This window comes from Bufo bufo, chromosome 6 (genome assembly GCF_905171765.1).
Source record: "Bufo bufo chromosome 6, aBufBuf1.1, whole genome shotgun sequence".
NCBI lineage: Eukaryota > Metazoa > Chordata > Amphibia > Anura > Bufonidae > Bufo > Bufo bufo.
This window is the reverse complement of record NC_053394.1, coordinates 233249462-233269594: the sequence shown is the minus strand read 5'-3', so window position 1 is coordinate 233269594 and position 20133 is coordinate 233249462. Positions and strand designations below refer to the sequence as shown.

Genomic DNA, 20133 nt, shown 5'->3' with positions numbered 1-20133 from the left:
GAGGCAGCATTTGAACAACATGGTGGAACAGTACCTGTGCACACGACTACACGTACTGACTGATGGTTCTGCCCCATTCAACTTCTGGGTCTGCATTGCTGACAGGGGCCTAAATCTCTCAAAATCCTCTGTTCTATTGCTGGGTGACATGAACCCCCTTTTGTCGTGAATGAACCCCTGCTCTGCATTGCTGACCGGGGCCTAAATCTCTCAAAATCCTCTGTTGTATTGCTGGGTGACATGATCCCCCTTTTGCCGTGAATGAACCCCTGCTGTGCCTGGGTGACAGGGGCCTAAATCTCTCAAAATCCTTTGTTGTATTGCTGGGTGACATGAACCCCCTTTTGCCGTGAATGAACCCCTGCTCTGCATTGCTGACAGGGTCCTAAATCTCTCAAAATCCTCTGTTCTATTGCTGGGTGACATGAACCCCCTTTTGCCGTGAATGAATCCCTGCTCTGCATTGCTGACAGGGGCCTAAATCTCTCAAAATCCTAGGTTGTATTGCTGGGTGACATGATCCCCCTTTTGCCGTGAATGAACCCCTGCTGTGCCTGGGTGACAGGGGCCTAAATCTCTCAAAATCCTCTGTTGTATTGCTAGGTGACATAAACCCCCTTTTGCCGTGAATGAACCCCTGCTGTGCCTGGGTGACAGGGGCCTAAATCTCTCAAAATCCTCTGTTGTATTGCTGGGTGACAAGAACCCCCTTTTGCCGTGAATGAACCCCTGCTGTGCCTGGGTGACTGGGGCCTAAATCTCTCAAAATCCTCTGTTGTACTGCTGGGTGACATGATCCCCCTTTTGCCGTGAATGAACCCCTGCTGTGCCTGGGTGACTGGGGTCTAAATCTCTCAAAATCCTCTGTTGTATTGCTGGGTGACAAGAACCCCCTTTTGCCGTAAATGAACCCCTGCTGTGCCTGGGTGACTGGGGCCTAAATCTCTCAAAATCCTCTGTTGTATTGCTGGGTGACATGATCCCCCTTTTGCCGTGAATGAACCCCTGCTGTGCCTGGGTGACAGGGGCCTAAATCTCTCAAAATCCTTTGTTGTATTGCTGGGTGACATGAACCCCCTTTTGCCGTGAATGAACCCCTGCTGTACCTGGGTGACATGGGCCTAAATCTCTCAAAATCCTCTGTTCTATTGCTGGGTGACATGAACCCCCTTTTGCTGTGAATGAACCCCTGCTCTGCATTGCTGACAGGGAACTAAATTTTGTGAAAACATCTGTTACTGATCGGAAGATGCTCGACTACAAGCGCACGCTGATGATAGCATTCCCACCTGACAGCGGGGGCCCAGTGGAAGCACAAGGCGAAGGCGGAGGAGGAGGAAGAGGTCGCCAACGCAGCTGGGGCACCACCAGCACCTGAGAAGGCAGGGTTAGCATTGCCAAAATGTGGAAAAGCTTTGTCAGCCTTGGAGGTGCTGACCTGCCCTGCAGCCAGTGTATAGTGTGAACATGTGTTTAGTACGGCAGAGAACATTATCACAGGCCGCAGCCAATGTGGACAAGCTTACGTTTATTAAAATGAACCAGGCATGGATCCCACAGGACTTGTCCGTACCTTGTGCAGAATAGACATTTATACCAGCCTCAACCATCCATTCTTGTACTCAAGTGCACTTATTCTTAGTTTTATTTTGTTATATGTCCCAATATTTTGGGGGATACCCCAATAAAAAAAATTAAAAATAACACAAATCAGTGTTGGCTACCTATTCCTCCTTCACTGCCGCTTCCACCTACACCGCCATGTCAACCTACACCGCCACATCCACCCATCCACCGCCTCCTCAACCTCCTACTCCTAGATCCAGATTGTTATTTTTAATTTTTCTGTATTTTATGTTATTTTAAGTCATTTCCCTATCCACATTTGTTTGCAGAACAGTTGTCATGCTCTTAAGCACATTCTGATGCCTTTTGCAGCCCTCTAGCCCTTTGCAGGACTATTTTAGAGCCATTTTAGTGCCCAAAAGTTCGGGTCTCCATTGACTTCAATGGGGTTCGGGGTCAAGTTCGGGTCCCGAACCCGAACTTTTTTTTCAAGTTCGGCCGAACCCGAACATCCAGGTGTCCTCTCAACTGTAGTCAGGAGTACATAAGCAGGATGGTTACACAGCAGGAACACAGACGTGAACACAGGCTGGATAATGCAAGGAAATTGCTGAAACACTAAGTCTTCCAAACGCCTTTGCTGGTCAAAGGAAACCTTTAAGCTCGGGTACCTTCTGCCTGGAGAGGGCTTAGTGAGCGCATGTATTGGCCTTTTAAAAGGCCAGTAAGGACCGTGCACACCCTAAGGGCACACTAGGCAAGATGATGGAGGCTGGGACATGGAGATGATGCCAGAGAACAGGGCTCCGAATGGCATGGTTAGTGGTACGCGCCCACAAGGGACAGCAGGATGGCGGTGGGCGCAAACTGCAGCCATAACAAAAAGGAGTCTGAGAGGAAGAAGCAGTAACTGATGATGACGATGACAAAGACACTGTACTGCACGTGGATGCAGCCCAGCTGCAACAAATAAGACTGGAGAAGGGACACTCTTGTTGCTGTAGCTGGCGGTCACTTCTGTTTCCCCACTGGATTGAGTGAAGCTGCTTCATGTGCTGTAGAACCATGGTGTCTATGTTTGTATTTGAACACCCATGAATTATTTTAATCCCAGCTTGGTTTATGTTTGGCACATTTTGAACCTGTGCACTCAGTAGCAGCAGCATCACCAGTTCCCAAGCTAACCTTAATAGAAGCACATCTGGCCTTGACAGTTTTTTGGGACTTTCTAGATGTAAGTTGCCTCTGCTCTTTATTGTTGCTGTCGAATCCACCACCCTTGTCCTCTCATGGTACCTCCCTCCTCAGCACCCACATCTGTCTCCCAGGTCCTGTAAAACACACAATCATGATCCTTACCCTCCACACCACTTTTATCAGACTAGGATATGTCATTGTATGCTCCTTGGGCCCCTCTCCCAATTCCCTGTTCTATATTTGCAACGAGTGCCACTGTTGCTACCAGTGCCTCTACCACCACAACTGAGGCTACAAGTGGCACTACTAACACCACCAACACAGCAATGCTTAGGGTCCCCCACCTCTTCCTGAACCTACTCCTTGTGGCAGTCCAAACACTGACTGTTCTCACATACAGTAAGTCATATCACATAGGGTTTTGTTGCCTCTTCTTAAATACAAAGAAGGTGCCCCCACTAGGAGTGGGCAGGGAAGACAGAGAGGATGCAACTGAAGCTTCTTTGGGGTTGCAAACAATAGCAGGACGAATACTGTGACCCCTGGTTCCGAGGCACGGTATCAGACTCACAGGTGACATCCACATCATCCTGCTGTGACTGAGAGCAATAAATTGAATAATGGGAAAACCTTAAAACATACTTTTATTTGTAGTGTTAAAAGCCCACTGCCACACGCAGGAGAGAAGCGGACCCTGGAAACAAACATACTTGGCGAGCTAAGTACACTCTGCTTTATTTACAGGATTGTTATTTACTTGCCAATGCCGGCAACTGAGGCTGGAACAAGCGCTTATTGTGTGTTCTGTTTGAAGTCCGGGTATTTGTTGGTCCCCTGATGATCTGGCGTACAGCCAGTGAAACGCGTAGGTACATTTCTTTGCTTTGTAATTGTCTGTCTGCCCCAGAGTGTGACTGGTTCTTTTTGTTTCCGACGAAGCTGGGCAGTCACTGCATAGCCTTTAAGGGACACCTAGGGACAGACAGAGAGGGGTGTATTTCCAATAGTTAGGATATAGGGACGCTTTAGGGGAAGAGACCCAGCATCTGTCTCCCTCTTTGACTGTATCCCTTTTATTCCCAACTCACCCTCTGAGTGAGCCAGTGAACACACCTCCTGGCTGCTTCAAAACTCTCCACCAGATCATATCAAGGTGGCAGTTGAGTGTTACCTCCTAGAGAGGTTTGCTTCGTTATAAACTTTTGGGCCTATTATTTTAATACTACAAATAAAAGTATGTTTTAAGGTTTTCCCATTATTCAATTTATTGCTATCTACAAGTTGGGTGCCATATTTATATATTTTGTGTAACCAGCCAAAACCTTGGTTAAGTTTAGACACTTGTGCTGTGACTGAGAGAAAGAGTGAGCCAACTGGTCCACAATCTCATTCTCTTTGTTCTCAATAATAATGAGGCACTTATTGGAAACCAGTAAGAACTGTGACCTACTACTAACTAGATGGCTGGTGCTCCTACTGCTGCTTCTACCGCATGATTAGGTCTGAGTCTTTTTTGCACTCTTCCATTTCCAGACACTTTATTATGAGGCCTATAAATGGTGAGGAGATTATTAAATGGCACTAGCAAAATTGCAAGTGTTTTTTCTGTAATTTAAAGACAGAGGCTCAGTCAAATGGCTCTCCCCTTCTACAAACACACTACACACTGGTATTGACAATATAGCTATTTTACCAGAGAAGTGGTCTTGATTGGTTGTATCCGAGTCTGGGGCATTGTATGTTGTGTCTGGTTTCAACTATTAGGGGGTACAGAAAGGGCAATCTATCACAAAGAACATGATCGCCGAACAGTGTGTTGTCTTCCTGGCGCTAGAGTTTGACACATCGCGGATCGGGTTGACAGATTACTGGGAGGGGCTGGAGAAGATCCAGTGGTCATGGTCCATATCGGAACCAATGACAAAGTTAGAGGAAGGTGGAGAGTCCTTAAAAATTATTTTAGGGATTTAGGTCAAAAGCTTAGGGCAAGGACCTCAAAGGTAGTGTTTTCAATGGGTTGCATCAAAAGGGGAATAGATGCCCGTGATGAGAACATAGTCCTACCACTTTACAAATCACTAGTCAGACCACACATGGAGTACTGTGTACAATTCTGGGCTCCTGTGAACAAGGCAGACATAGCAGAGCTGGAGAGGGTTCAGAGGAGGGCAACTAAAGTAATAACTGGAATGGGGCAACTACAGTACCCTGAAAGATTATCAACATTAGGGTTATTCACTTTAGAAAAATGACGATTGAGGGGAGATCTAATTACTATGTATAAATATATCAGGGGACAGTACAAAGATCTCTCCCATCATCTATTTAACCCCAAGACTGTGACTGTGATGAGGGGACACCCTCTGCGTCTGGAGAAAAGAAGGTTTGTACACAAATATAGAGGAGGATTCTTTACGGTAAGAGCAGTGAGACTATGGAACTCTCTTCCTGAGGTGGTGATTGTGAGTACAATAAGAGAATTCAAGAGGGGCTTGGATGAATTTCTGGAGTGTAATAATATTACAGGCTATAGCTACTAGAGAGGGGTCGTTGATCCAGGGAGTTATCCTGATTGCCTGATTGGAGTCGGGAAGGAATTTTTTCACCCTTAAGTGGGGAAAATTGGCTTCTACCTAACATTTTCATTTTTTTTTGCCTTCCTCTGGATCAACTTGCAGGATAACAGGCCGAACTGGATGGACAAATGTCTTTTTTCGGCCTTATATACTATGTTACTATGTTACTATGTAACTTACGATGGGTCAGAAAAGACCATTGTATGTTGAAAATATTGTATCCTGAGACCATTGTATCTTGATGGATCACTGTACATTAGTGATTTGGGTCTGTAATTGCTTTTTAACAATCACTGCCAAATGACACTCTTCCAGGTCAGAAGCTGAACACAAAATGCTGTTCTATTACGTTTTCAGGTCTTCTGTCAGCCTCTGAGCTAATGAGGGAAAGTCCTCCCTCCACTTCCTCCAATCATCATATGATCCTCCATCTTCTTCCTCCCTCATGGTTTTCCCTGCCAATATCCACAGTAAAATGGTGCTGGGCACAGTTTTTATGCAATTTGTCTGAAGCAAATAAAAAAAAAAAATCAGTTTTGGGGATGAATTTTTATGAAATTCGTAAAAAAAATAATAATTTGTAACTTTAGAATCGATTCTCTCCTCTCTAGTGTTACCGATCAGTGATTGTGGACCCACTGTGCCAACTGGCCGGTTTGACTTTGGGCTAACCCTAAGTGTGTTATTCTGCTACTCTCCCGGTATTCACCCTTTAACCCCTGTACAGTGATATGGACTTCACTGTGGGCGTGCAACCATGTCCACTACCTCACAGATGAGGCAGGCAGGCTGGATACTTGATAGGAACATGAATAAGGCAGATGGACTGCGTAAAACTTAAAGGGAACCTGTCACCGGGATTTTGTGTATAGAGCTGAGGACATGGGTTGCTAGATGGCCGCCGATGACGTCTTCTCTTTCGGTGATGTCATCGGCGCAGGCGCACTGAGGGAGTTCTGAGGAGGCGAGCCTCCTCATCTCAGAGCGCCTGCGCCGAATCAACACAGGCGCGCGATTTTTGAAATGCTGACAGGGCCGGCCGGAGGAGGAGATCGCGGCTGGCCCTGTCAATCAACACGACGAGGGGGCGGTTTTTTGCGGCGGCTACCAGCAAGTAGACGCCCTACTTGCTGGTAGAGACCTAATTTACATATTATAAAAGTTTGTTTTTAGAATAAACTGCTGAGACCATTATAATTTCATATGTCGCAGTATAAGGAATTTAACTAGCCCAAAAAAAAAAAATGACTTTAGTGGGGTGACAGAAGCCATTTATATTAGATTTTTAGATTTCGTTAGGACTAGATAGCTTAAAGGGCTTCTGTCACTCCTCTAAACTCATTTTATTTTTTTGTCTCCTTAAAATCCTTATGCTGCAATTTCTCAATATATAGGGCTATTACTCAGTTTGGTTCAGTAGTTATATTAAAAAACTGACTTTTATAATATGTAAATTACCTCTCTAGCAGCAGGTAGGGCGGCTACCTGCTGCTAGCAGCCGCATCCTCCATTCATAATGACGCCCCCTCCTCATGTTGATTGACAGGGCCAGCGAATGCGCTCCTCCTCTGACTGGCCCTGTCTGCGTTTTAAATCTCGCGCCGGTCTTCAGTTGGCGCAGGCGCACTGAGTGGAGGACCCTCGCTCGGCCGCTCCATCCTCAGTGCGCCTGCGCCGATGACGTCACATGTACACCCGGCGCAGGCGCACTGAGGATGGGGCGGCCGATCGAGCGTCCTCCACTCAGTGCGCCTGCGCCAACTGAAGACCGGCGCCAGATTTAAAACGCAGACAGGGCCAGTCAGAGGAGGAGTGCATTCGCTGGCCTTGTCAATCAACATGAGGAGGGGCGTCATTATGAATGGAGGATGTGGCTGCTAGCAGCAGGTAGCCGCCCTACCTGCTGCTAGAGAGGTAATTTGCATATTATAAAAGTCCGTTTTTTTTATATAACTACTGAACCAAACTGAGTAATAGCCCTATATATTGAGAAATCGCAGCATAAGGATTTTAAGGAGACAAAAAAAAAAAAAGAGTTTAGTGGAGTGACAGAAGCCCTTTAAACCTAAGTTATGCAGTGTAAAACTGCATATCTGTACATATAACACGTTAATTATGGCTTTACATATATATTAACAGAAAATTCTCATGCCCGTAATTATTGATTCCCCAAAGTAATCTCATTAGGAATTGTACACAGTCAAGTCAAATTACTATGACCACTTCCTACTTTTGACGCCGGCAGTGCGTACAGTAGTTGATGTGAAGTGAGCTGGATTGGTGGTTATATAAGGTGAACGATAGGCTATCTGCACACATATCCCTCATTGCTGTCATAAGTAAAAGGGATGATTATTGGCTTTCAGGCCAAAGGTGGCAGTATTTCTAAAAGAGCGCAGTTTGTGAACTGTTAACATGCTGCTGAGTTGAAAGTCTATTGTGAGTGGACAAATGGCACCATTGCAAATAAGTGACGTGGAAATTACAGAGAACCATATGCAAGTCAATCAAATCAAGTCAATATATAAATCTATTCTATGATCTTTTTATATTCAGGTTACGCACTATTACAAGGGAACATCCACTATTTCTAGGGAAAAGAGGACCTTCAAGATTACCACAATTTTCTTTTTCTAAGGCTACTTTCACACTAGCGTTTCTATTTTCCGGTATTGAGATCTGTCATAGGGTCTCAATACCGGGAAAAAATGCTTCCCCGTTGACAATGAATAGGGACAAAACGTAACTGAACCGAACGCTCCAAAATGCATTCCGTTCCGTTTGAATGCGTTCCCATACCGGAGATCAAATCACAGTAAGCTGCGGCTTTCTTTCCGTCATGTGATGCGGAACAAGATGGATCCGTCATCACCCACAATGCAAGTCAATGAAGAAGAATCCATTTAACTCTGACACTGACACAATAGAAAATGGATCCTTTCCCTATTGACTTTCAATGCAGTTCATGACGGATCCGTATTGGCTATGTTAAAGATAATACACGGATATAACGGATGCAGATGGTTGTATTATCAGTAATAGAAGCATTTTTGCTGAACCCTGCCGGATCCAGTAAAAACTCTAGTGTGAAAGTAGCTTAATGTGAATCTCTTTGCCACTGTGTTTTCCATTTCATAAAAATAATTTAAGAACATTTTTTTTAACTGTGTCTGTAGATTGCTTTAGTTCAGTAACTGATAACCCGGATTTACAGTCAGGTTCATAAATATTGGGACATCAACACAATTCTAACATTTTTGGCTCTATACACCACCACAATGGATTTGAAATGAAACAAACAAGATGTGCTTTAACTGCAGACTGTCAGCTTTAATTTGAGGGTATTTACATCCAAATCAGGTGAACGGTGTAGGAATTACAACAGTTTGCATATGTGCCTCCCACTTGTTAAAGAACCAAAAGTAATGGGACAGAACAATAATCATAAATCAAACTTTCACTTTTTAATACTTGGTTGCAAATACTTTGCAGTCAATTACAGCCTGAAGTCTGGAACACATAGACATCACCAGACGCTGGGTTTCATCCCTGGTGATGCTCTGCCAGGCCTCTACTGCAACTGTCTTCAGTTCCTGCTTGTTCTTGAGGCATTTTCCCTTCAGTTTTGTCTTCAGCAAGTGAAATGCATGCTCAATCGGATTCAGGTCAGGTGGTTGACTTGGCCATTGCATAACATTCCACTTCTTTCCCTTAAAAAACTCTTTGGTTGCTTTTGCAGCATGCTTTGTGTCATTGTCCATCTGCACTGTGAAGCGCCATCCAATGAGTTCTGAAGCATTTGGATGAATATGAGCAGATAATATTGCCCGAAACACTTCAGAATTCATCCTGCTGATTTTGTCAGCAGTCACATTATCAATAAATATAAGAGAACTAGTTCAATTGGCAGCCATAGATGCCCACGCCATGACACTACCACCACCATGCTTCACTGATGAGGTGGTATGCTTAGGATCATGAGCAGTTCCTTTCCTTCTCCATACTCTTCTCTTCCCATCACTCTGGTACAAGTTGATCTTGGTCTCATCTGTCCATAGGATGTTGTTCCAGAACTGCGAAGGCTTTTTTAGATGTCGCTTGGCAAACTCTAATCTGGCCTTCCTGTTTTTGAGGCTCACCAATGGTTTCCATCTTGTGGTGAACCCTCTGTATTCCCTCTGGTGAAGTCTTCTCTTGATTGTTGACTTTGACACACATACACCTACCTCCTGGAGAGTGTTCTTTATCTGGCCAACTGTTGTGAAGGGTGTTTTCTTCACCAGGGAAAGAATTCTTCGGTCATCCACCACAGTTGTTTTCCGTGGTCTACCGGGTCTTTTGGTGCTGCTGAGCTCACCGGTGCGTCCCTTCTTTTTAAGAATGTTCCAAACACTTGTTTTGGCCAGGCCTAATGTTTTTGCTATCTCTCTGATGGGTTTGCTGTGTTTTTTCAGCCTAATGATGGCTTGCTTCACTGATGGTGACAGCTCTTTGGATCTCATCTTGAGAGTTGACAGCAACAGATTCCAAATGCAAATATCACACTTGAAAGGAAATCTGGACCTTTTATCTGCTCATTGCAATTGGAATAATGAGGGAATAACACACACCTGGCCATGGAACAGCTGAGAAGCCAATTGTCCCATTACTTTTGGTTCCTTAACAAGTGGGAGGCACATATGCAAACTGTTGTAATTCCCACACCGTTTACCTGATTTGGATGTAAATACCCTCAAATTAAAGCTGACAGTCTGCAGTTAAAGCACATCTTGTTCGTTTCATTTCAAATCCATTGTGGTGGTGTATAGAGCCAAAAATGTTAGATTTGTGTCGATGTCCCAATATTTATGGACCCGACTGTAGCTGGACAAGTGGACATACTCATAAACAAAAGTTTAGAACCTGTGAATTTTAAATATCTACTATTGTGCGTATGTGCGTAAGCCTTCTGATGATCTGCCGATAGCAGACAGAGGGGGAATAAGGATGAGGCTTGTTGGTATTCAGTAATGGCCAGTTCGCATTGTTCGCCCGCGAACACTTGCGGGCTGCCATCTTTTCTCACAAGTCCGGCGATGCACAGGTAAGCCCCTACCTGTGCCTGTGCCGCGAGCCGGTCTGAAACAAATGCGGTCACCGGGAGCAGCCAGTTCTTCTAGATTAAAACTCTATAATAGTAGTTCATTGTATAGAAATGTTTTAAAATCCTGTAATTCCACTTCTAATGTGTGTTCCTCAACAGGAGATCAGCTTTCAAACCACTGTTAGCGTTCCATACTTTCTAGCCTAGTCTATAACCTAATTAATAGCGCTACAAATTCTGGTATGATATCTCATCTGATTTATTGTCTTTTTTGCACTGATCATCTATTCCAATTTTTCACTCTACAGGGAAGTACTTTGTAATGACCCTGAGATGACGTTAACGCCAGTGAACATTCCTACAGACACTTTTAAAATACGTATAGAAAAGACATCTATCCGGCGTGTTCAAGGAGAATCTTTCCACTTACTCACTAACCTTGAGTTTCTCTGGATGCCATATAACTCAGTGGTGAGCTTGAGTGTGATCACATTAAGAGGCCTCCGTAAACTTCAAGAACTTAGATTGGATGGAAATGACCTCAAATCTTTTCCTTGGGAATCTCTTATGAGCACACCTCGCTTAAGGCTCCTTGACTTGCACAATAATGACCTGTCCTCAATACCCAAAGATGCAGCTCGCTACATGAAAAACATAACCTATCTCGATTTGTCCAGCAATAAACTCCTGACGCTTCCTCAAGAACTCATTGCCTCCTGGCTTAATCTCCATTCTGCATCATATTTTTCAAATGATCATTCCTTTCTAATCCTTGGTAAGTAATACCAATAAAATAATAAATTCTAAGATAAAACTATAACTATAAACATGTTTTATTTTTCATTGAATGTATCCTATTCATTTTAATAGCTTACTTCTATTTTAGTGCTTGAAATTACAGAAACAAAGCCTGAAGTTACAGTGGTGATCACTGGGAAACATCCTGTTTTGATATCTGTAAAGTGAGGTGGCTATATGCATAAGATAATCAGACAAATTCTCCTTTGACCAGTCTACTTACTCTATCACTAACCAAGCTGAATGTGCTTGCTTATTTTAATGAAGAGAATGGCATAACATGCTGCTAGACCACCCTTGCAGTGACCTATCTCCTGTAGGATCAAAGTATTGGCCATGATGAAATCCAGCCATTGCTGGAGAATCAGGAGGCGCAAATTTCCATTACAATGTCAGTAGATGGTGTGAAAATCGGCGGATTGTGCTGGTGAAGTCTTATTATTATGCACACCTTAAAGAGTCACATTACTTTCACAAATTTGTATTTAATAGAGAATGTTGTAACTAGAAAATGTATAAATCATTTAATTTAAGAAATTTGCCTGCATCCACCTGAAAAAAACCTGTAAAGTCATGGCCACAAGGGGTCAATTTCACCTAATTTGAACGCCACTGCCTGATGTCAGGCAAGATTTGTCCCCAGTAACAGAGACACAGGAAATAGTTGAGAGGAAGTTGGGCTGTGTCAGAGCTAGCTGAGATCATGAGCCTACCATAAAATAACTGTTTCTACACAGCTTTTGAAAATTATAGGGGCCTCCTGTGTGTCTGTAAGTGTGATTTCCCCCTCCTTATCTGTTCTGTGTGCCCCGGAGCTGAAAACAAACGTATTGGGAAGTAAGTGAAAGGACGTCACAGCAGTACAGTACTGGCAGATTCCACAGGAATTGGCTTGTGAGAGAAATGCATCTAGCTGTGCAGCAAAAACAGGAAATAATATGGCTGAAAAAGACTTTAGGGAAGCCCCAAAAAAAAATTTTCCTCAGTTATTATGCAAACTTTTTATGAAAACTGAAGTTCACTTTAATTTTGGCCAAATAGGTAATGATTATCATGTCTGTGGTTCTCAAAGCAATTTGTTCCAGCCGACAGATATCTGCTCTATTTGGCCTAGTTCACACTTCAGTGATTTGGTAAGGGATTTGCATCAGTGATTGTGAGCCAAAATCAAAAGTGGAGCCTACAGAGTGATAAGATATAATGGAAAGATTTGCAACTGTGCTGTGTTTTTGACCCGCACCAGGTTTTGGCTCACATCGACTGATGGAAATCACTAACTAAATCCCCGTGAACTGTGAAGTGTTAACTAACCCTTTGTCAGAACACTTATTCGTACTTTTAAATTTGTCTTGGCTGCTGCTGTAAATTCTACAATTTTGGCATCTAAATGGCAGCAGTAAATATTGTGACACCAATACAGTATTGGTGGTGGAAGGGAGTTATATTTCTCCAAGATTCCTCTTCTATGTGAAGTAGCAGGTGAAAGACTCTCACCTGTGAGGTAATGAATGAATCAGCACAGAGGGTGGGGATAAAACAGAGCCAAGAGGTCAGTCAGTCTCTCTCTGCCTGGGGATATATAGTAAATAATCCTAGGGAATAACAAAAATAAATGAATAAAGAGATAAATAGAGATAGTACTTAGCTCCCATGGATAGCCTATTTGATGTACTGATGATGAAAGAAAACTCTGTTATTAGATGATTAATCTGTAACCAAAAAAGGAATTGGTGTAGCAGGTTCCAATATACAAGTCCAAAAACGTCTGATAATGTATATGGCACTTACCGATAAGAAGGGCCCTTTTGGCGACTGACACAGGCATCTGGGAAGCTAGTAGGTCTGAACCTCACCGGTGCTCAAATACAGGGCACTGGCGTACATACACCAGCCCTACTAGCTTCCCAGATGCCTGTGTCAGTCGCCTAAAGGGCCCCTCTGATCAGTAAGTGCCATATACATTATCAGACGTTTTTGGACTTGTATATTGGAGCCTGCTTCACCAATTCCTTTTTTTGGTTACAGATTAATCATCTAATGACAGAGTTTTCTTTCATCATCAGTACATCAAACAGGCTATCCATGGGAGCTAAGTACTATCTCTATTTATCTCTTTATTTTTTGTTATTCCCTACGATTATTTACTTTATATCACCCCCTGATGAGCTGCCGTGTGCAGGTGAAACGCGTTGGACTTTCGTTAATACATATAGACATCTTTATGTTTTTTGTTTTTTGGATTTATATTCTATCCATTTGTTCGAGTAGGGCTTTATTAGGGCAATAGATAGACATAGGTACGGGGGCAAGGTCACTGCACACTTCACTTATTTGGGCAGTCATGGAGCCAAAACTGACCAAATAACTCAAGTGTGAACTCAGCCTTACAGGTCGATGTTAGGGCCAAGAAGAAGCGCACTCCTTTTACACCGTCGTCAGCTGATTCCACATAGATGTCTACAGAACCTGTTCAATTAAACACTTATACAAGTAGAGCCCCCTGACAGAGTGGAGAGGGTGTTAGCAGTAAGTTTGTGTTGACATCACTGATTATTTTGCCCTTCCTCTGATCCGTCAAAACAATAACCCCAAAAAAACTGATCCTATCTGTTGAGCATCCGCCTTCACTCAGTTAGCATTTGGTCAGTAATCAATCAGTATTGCTAAAGCCCAAAAAAAAAAAAAAAAAGGAGTTGATCCAAAACAGAGATGACAAATGAATGGAATGTTTGCATGTCTTCTGTCTTTTGTACCCACTCCTGTTTTTGGCTACCAAATCACAAGGTAATTCTGATGGGACCATACAGGCCTTACAGCTGCTACATAGACAGGATTCCTTGTGCATCTCATTTTTCCTTCCTTCTGAAAGATCAGAAGAAGGGTCAAATAAATAATGATGTCAGCCAGGCCGAAAGGCAAAATAGTGTCTCAATCATGTAATGTAGGGGGGGGGGGGGTAGGAACAGCATGAGAAGTCCACAGAGTGGCCCTATGACATGGTGGTGAGGTGGAAGCAGCATGAGGAGGTGGCGGCAGCAGCAGCATCAGGAGGAGGCCACAGAGTGGCAAAATGACAGAGTTTGTAGGTGGCAGCAGCAGCATCAGGAGGAGGCCACAGAGTGGAATAATGACAGTGTGGAGGTGGCAGCAGCATGAGGAGACCTCAGAGTCGCAAGGTGACATAGTGTGGAGGTGGCAGCAGCATCAGGAGGCCACAGAGTGGCAAGGTGACATAGTGTGGAGGTGGCAGCAGCATGAGGAGACCACAGAGTGACAAGGTAACATAATGTGGAGGTGGCAGCAGCATCAGGAAACCACAAAATGGCAAGGTGACATAGTGTGAAGGTGGCAGCAGCATCAGAAAATCACAGAGTGGCAAGGTGACATACTGTGGAGGTGGCAGCAGCATGAGGAGACCACAGAGTGGCAAGGTGACATAGTGTGGAGGTGGCAGCAGCATTAGGAAACCACAGAGTGACCCGGTGACAGAGTGGGGAGGTGGGTGGAAATACCAGTACCATCTGAAGATGGTGGGTGAAAGAAGGAGCACTTGGCATCAGATGTGTGGCATCAGGCGGGTGGCAGCATCAGAAAAGTAGCTAAGGCAGGTAGCCAGAGGAAACTGGTCTCTTTTGTCAAATTTTTGGATGTGGCACCATGGATGATCTAGTCTAAGGCATCAGGCATTGGTGGGTGGAAATCCTGGTTGATCCACACCTGATTCATCTTATCACAGGTCAGTCTCTCCACATTTTTGGTGGACAGGCAAGTTCTTCTTGGGGTAACTATGTCCCCTGCCGCACTAAACACCGGCTGTGATTCCACATTACTGGCCGGGCAGGACAGCTTTTCCAGGGGAAACTCTGCTAGTTAAGGCCACAAATCCAGTTTGGCTGCCCAGTAGTCCAGCAGATCTTCAATGACGGGTGAAGAAAGCTGCTCATCAGTGACTCTAGACTCAAATTTCTGTTGATTAAGCTGGAACTGCTCCTACCCCCCACCCTGCCACAGCAGCCATGGCAGAGGAACGTAAGCGCAGAGGACCCCCCCCGGTCAGACCTGTGAGAGGATGGACGATGGCGCAGATAGGCAGCGGCCAACTGACTACATAGGATGTCTCCATAGTAGTTCAGTTTGTCCTCCCTCTCAGCGGCTGTAAGAAAGGCCCCACATTTTGGACCGGTAGCGAGGGTTCAACAAGGTGGAGAGCCAGAAGTCATCCCTCTGCCTAATGGTAACAATTCAGTTGTCATTACGCAAGCAAGTGAGCATGCATTGGGCCATTACTGCAAGTGACTAGGAGGGACTCCCTGCCTCCATCTCCACTGCATACTGCCACGGTGTGTCTGGGTCCTCTGCCTCGTCTTCCCCATCACCCTGTAGCTCCTCTGTCTGCTCCTGCTCCTCCTCTCCTGTCACCTGTGTAGAAAAACCACCCATTTTGCTACACATTGCTTGTGCTCCAATGTCCTCCTCTTCCTCTCCAGTTCAGCCCCCACAGGGCACATGTTGCCATGAGATGTAGGTGCCAGGTCTCCAGTCCCCTGACCAGCCAGATTTTCCAGCATTTGTTCCAGGATATGAAGCAGTGGAATGACGTTGTTCATCCTGTAGTCCAGGCGACTGAGAAATAACGTGGCCTTCTCAAAGGGCCTGAGCAAACGGCAGGTGTCATGCATGAGCTGCCACTGTCTGACATCAAAGTTACACAGGGTAGTACTCCTCTTTGCTTGGATCATCAAGAAATCGTTTATGGCCTTTCTCTGTTTGTATAGTCGGTCCAACATATGGAGGGTGGAATTCCAACGGGTGGAAATGTTGCATATCAGCCTATGTTGGGGGATTCCGTTCTGCCGCTGCAGCTCAATTAGGGTGTGCTTTGCGGTGTACGAGTGGCTGAAGTGCATGCAAAGTTTCCTGGCCATTTTTAGGTTGTCTTGCAGATGGGTGGAAGACTTCAGGAACCGCTTGACAACTAGATTGAACACGTGTGACATGGAGGGTGCATGGCTCAGCCCTCCTTGATACAGCGCCGACACCATGTTCTTCCTGTTGTCGGTCACCATGGTTCTGATTTTGAGTTGTCGCAGAGAAAGCCAGGATTCGATTTCTTGATGAAGGACACGGAGCAGTTCCTCCCCTTTGTAGCTCTGTTCGCCCAAGCAAATGAGGTGCAGAACAGCGCGACACCGCTGTGCCCTTCACATGTGGTATGCTGGAGGGGCACTGTGAATTGTCCCTGCAGTGGAGGCTGAGGACATGGTGGAGGATGAGGAGGCAGAGGTGGACATTGTCGCAGGACCAACGGCGTGAGAACGTGGAAGCGAGGTCATCTGGCTAAGTTGCTTGTGTGGCTGTGCAGGAACCACATTCAACCAGTAGGCAGTAAGGACATGTATTGTCCCTGACCGTAGTTACAGCTCCACACGTTGGCGCTGCCGTGCACTTTGGCAGACACCAACAGGCTCAAGGACTGGCCCACCTTCTGTTCTTCATATGTGTGCAGAGCTGGTACTGCCTTTTTGGCAAAGAAATGACAGCTGCGACAATGTCCCTGACCGTAGTTACAGCTCCACACGTTGGCGCTGCCGTGCACTTTGGCAGACACCAACAGGCTCAAGGACTGGCCCACCTTCTGTTCTTCATATGTGTACAGGGCTGGTACTGCCTTTTTTGACAAAGAAATGACAGCTTGGGACTCTCCACCTCGGCTCAGCACAAGCCATCAGTTCTCTGAAAGGTGCAGAGTCCACCACTTGGAAAGGGAGGGAGTGCAGCACCAGCAACTTGGACAGGAGCACAGCTTTTGCGCCGTTGGATGAGTGCACACATACTGTTGTCTATTGGCAATCGCTTCGGTGATCCATTGCTGACGGAATGAGTGACTAGGAGTAGGAGGACGAGGAGCAGGAGCATCAGGACCGGTAGATGATGGGAAGGACAGACAGCTCCCTTCAGCTGAGGTAGTGGAGCCTTGACTGCCTGAAATCGGCTGCGTACCACTGGGTGATACAGTGATTGCTGCGGCAGACTGGACCACCACATCGGAGCCACGGTTCTCCCAGGCCACTTTATGGTGACGCTGCATATGTTGACGCAGGGCCGTGGTGTCAACATTGGCACCCGGGCCACGCTTCAGCTTCTGCCCACAGATTCTACATATGGCCATGTTCACCTCCTCCGGTGGCTTAACCAAAAACTTTCACACCGCTGAGTAGGTATTTTACCCCCAACACTATGTACTGACTGACTGCTACCGCCGCTGCCTCCGTGAAATAGTCCAATGCCACTTCCCAGGCAGGTCGGCTCCTGCAAAGCAGGTGGTCTAACCTGAGAATGTTTGGCTACCGACCTCCCACTGCTGACTCCCGGCCACGCTAGTGACTTGCTGGCTCCACCATTGCCTCACGGGCAAGCTGCCACCCTCTTCTCCCGATGATAGTAACATACACTGCCTGTCCCAAAAAAAAGTCGCCACCAAAATAAAAAGGTCACACACTTTAATATTTTGATGGACCGCCTTTAGCTTTGATTACGGCACGCATTCGCTGTGGCATTGTTTCGATAAGCTTCTGCAATGTCACAAGATTTATTTCCATCCAGTGTTACATACATTTTTCACCAAGATCTTGCATTAATGATGGTAGAGTCTGAATGCTGCACAAAGCCTTCTCCAGCACATCCCAAAGATTCTCAATGGGGTTAAGGTCTGGACTCTGTGGTGGCCAATCCATGTGTGAAAATGATGTCTCGTGCTCCCTGAACCACTCTTTCACAATTTGAGCCCGATGAATCCTGGCATTGTCATCTTGGAATATGCCCGTGCCATCAGGGAAGAAAAAATACATTGATGGAATAACCTGGTCATTCAGTATGTTCAGGTAGTCAGCTGACCTCATTCTTGGAGCACGTACTGTTGCTGAACCTAGACCTGACCAACTGCAGCAACCCCAGATCATAGCACTGCCCCCACAGGCTTGTACAGTAGGCACTAGGCATGATGGGTGCATCACTTCATCTGCCTCTCTTCTTACCCTGATGTGCCCATCACTCTGGAACAGGGTAAATCTTGACTCATCAGACCACATGACCTTCTTCCATTGCTCCAGAGTCCAATCTTTATGCTCCCTAGCAAATCAAAGCCTTTTTTTCTGGTTTGCCTCACTGATTAGTGGTTTTTTTTACGGCTACACAGCTGTTCGGTCCAAATCCTTTGAGTTCCCTTCACATTGTGCATGTGAAATGCTCTTACTTTCACTATTAAACATAGCCCTGAGTTCTACTGTTGTTTTTCTTCGATTTGATTTCACCAAACGTTTAAGTGATCGCCGATCACGATCATTCAGGATTTTTTTCCCGCCACATTTCTTCCTCGAATATGATGGGTCCCCACTATCCTTCCAGTTTTTAATAATGTGTTGGACAGTTCTTAACCTAATTTTAGTCGTTTCTGCAATCTCCTTAGATGTTTTCTCTGCTTGATGCATGCCAATGATTTGACCCTTCTCAAACAGACTAACATCTTTTCCATGACCACGAGATGTGTCTTTCGACATGGTTGTTTAAGAAATGAGAAGCAACTCATTGCACCAGTTGGGGTTAAATAACTTATTGCCAGCTGAAAGATAATCACCCATGCAGTAATTATCCAATAGGAGGCTCATAAATATTTGCTTAGTTAAATCCAGGTGGCGACTTTTTTTTTGGACAGGCAGTGTAGTAACATAGTATATAAGGCCAAAAAAAGACATTTGTCCATCCAGTTCAGCCTGTTATCCAGCAAGTTGTTTCAGAGGAAGACAAAAAAAAAACTGTGAGGTAGAAGCCAATTTTCCCCACTTAAGGGGAAAAAAATGCCTTCCCGACTCCATTCAGGCAATGATGATGAAGCCCCTTCATCACCCGGCTCGCAATTGCGATCAGCTACATCATCATCATCATCGAGTACTGTCTGCACGTCACTGATGTACTCCTCAACCGTCTTTGGGTCAGAAGCCTGATCGCTCGCAACAACAGCTCCCACGCCACTCTCCTCATCACTATTTGCCCGCCTAGTGGAGGAAGCGGCAGATGTTTCCTCTATATCTTAGCTTGCCAATAGCTGCTGACTGTCTTCTAGTAGCTCGTCCTCACTGTATAGTGGCGCTGAGCCCACAGCATACAAATACTTCTCTGGCTGAGGGAACCGAAAAGGACAGAGGCAGTTTGAGGACAGGCGAGGGCACAGGGCCTGCTCCTTGGCCATGCCAACTAAGGGTTGTGTCTGTCGAACCCACCGACTCTTGACTGGGGGTGTCTGATGTCACTTATGACGAAGTCGAATATCGAGTCAACCATCCAAGAAGCACTGGGTTCCTGGTCAAGACACGACCGCTAGCTGACACTGGGAGTTCAGGCCTCTCGAAGTGACCCCTTCTGCCATGGCCCCATACTCTGCTGCAACCTCTGCCTGCACCAGAAACATTTAGGCCACTTCCACTCTCCTGTGCAGGGCCTGCCACTTCTCTGTCTGAAATACTGTTAGATCAAATAAATAAATAAATGAAAAGGAAATTAAAACACCCCAAAAAAGTTTGTCTTTTTCTCAAGTCACCACACAACGGCTAATAAGCCATTTTTTCACACTAATATTCACAAAAAGGGGCTTCAGAACATATAACTGCACTGCTGAACAGCAAATATATTTTTATTTTGCCACTATTACATAACAAAATGGGCTTTAAAACATATAACTGCACCGCTGGATGGCAAATATATTTCTCTTTTTCCACTTATACATGCCACAAAAGGCTTTAGAACATATAACTGCACAGCTGAACGGCAAATATATTTTTATTTTGCCACTATTACACGACAAAAGGGGCTTTAGAACATATAACGGCACCGCTGAACGGCAAATATATTTTTCTTTTG

General features: G+C 45.2%; 1 protein-coding gene across 2 annotated transcripts in view; it reads left to right on the top strand.

Annotated features, from left to right (window-relative positions):
* Nucleotides 1-20133, top strand: part of LRIT1 (leucine rich repeat, Ig-like and transmembrane domains 1) — a 78630-nt gene that overhangs the window by 39093 nt on the left and 19404 nt on the right. For both annotated transcript variants that reach the window (XM_040437589.1, XM_040437588.1), the window contains exon 2: nucleotides 10731-11197. In XM_040437589.1, coding sequence (XP_040293523.1) covers nucleotides 10756-11197 — 442 coding nt within the window. In that variant the 5' untranslated portion in view covers nucleotides 10731-10755. The remainder of the gene's footprint in view (nucleotides 1-10730; nucleotides 11198-20133) is intronic.